Below are 1,009 nucleotides of genomic sequence, written 5' to 3' on the forward strand. Positions count from 1 at the left end.
CCACTCAAGTTATGGAAAAAAAAATGCCAACATGGCACTGCCATATTTATTATTGAAGTCACAAAGTGCATTCTTTTTTTTTAACATGCCTCAAAACAGCAGCTTGGAATTTGGGACATGCTCTCCCTGAGAGAGCATGAGGAGGTTGAGGTGGGCGGGGTTGAGGTGGGGGGGGGGGTGTATATTGTAGCGTCCTGGAAGAGTTAGTGCTGCAAGGGGTTCTGGGTATTTGTTCTGTTGTGTTTATGTTGTGTTACGGCGCGGATGTTCTCCCGAAATGCGTTTGTCATTCTTGTTTGGTGTGGGTTCACAGTGTGGCGCATATTTGTAACAGTGTTCAAGTTGTTTATACGGCCACCCTCAGTGTGACCTGTATGGCTGTTGACCAATTATGCCTTGCTTTCACTTGTGTGTGTGAAAAGCCGTAGCTCAAAGGCAGTGCCTTTAAGGTTAATTGGCGCTCTGTACTTCTCCCTACCGTTTTAAAAAGTCATTAATTTGAAACCGATACTGATAATTTCCGATATTACATTTTAAAGCATTTATTGGCCGATATTATTGGACATCCCTAATTATAATCATGTTATTACAACTCAAGGTGGGAAGACAGTAAATAAGTCGTATTTCCTGAAATAATGTGGCTGTTGTTCCCCTCAGGCGTCACCAAGGCCTTCTACCTGCGAGGCAAGGCCCACGCGGAGGTGTGGAACGAGGCCGAGGCCCGGCAGGACTTCAGCAAGGTTCTGGATCTGAACCCCGACATGAAAAAGACGGTGAAGAAGGAACTGGGGGTGCTGAACATGCGCATGGAGGACAAGAACCAGGAGGACAGACTCAAGTACAAAGGCATGTTTTGAAGGGGGAATATTTCTACTATGGTGGGCCTCCATTGTTGTGTGCAAACATTTGCTGCATGGACGTCCACAAGGTGGCGCTGAATCTACACGTAATGTGGAGTAATAAATCCAGGCCGCGGCTAGTAAAATCAAATGGCGTGTGTTCATACAAG

General features: G+C 46.0%; 1 protein-coding gene across 1 annotated transcript in view; it reads left to right on the top strand.

Annotated features, from left to right (window-relative positions):
* The window catches only part of aipl1 (aryl hydrocarbon receptor interacting protein-like 1), a 12,918-nt gene extending 11,909 nt beyond the window's left edge, over positions 1–1,009 (top strand). Inside the window, exon 6 of the mRNA XM_062068669.1 lies at positions 658–1,009. Coding sequence (XP_061924653.1) covers positions 658–857 — 200 coding nt within the window. The 3' untranslated portion in view covers positions 858–1,009. The remainder of the gene's footprint in view (positions 1–657) is intronic.

The sequence above is a fragment of the Entelurus aequoreus genome, linkage group LG13, assembly GCF_033978785.1.
Source record: "Entelurus aequoreus isolate RoL-2023_Sb linkage group LG13, RoL_Eaeq_v1.1, whole genome shotgun sequence".
Taxonomy (NCBI): domain Eukaryota; kingdom Metazoa; phylum Chordata; class Actinopteri; order Syngnathiformes; family Syngnathidae; genus Entelurus; species Entelurus aequoreus.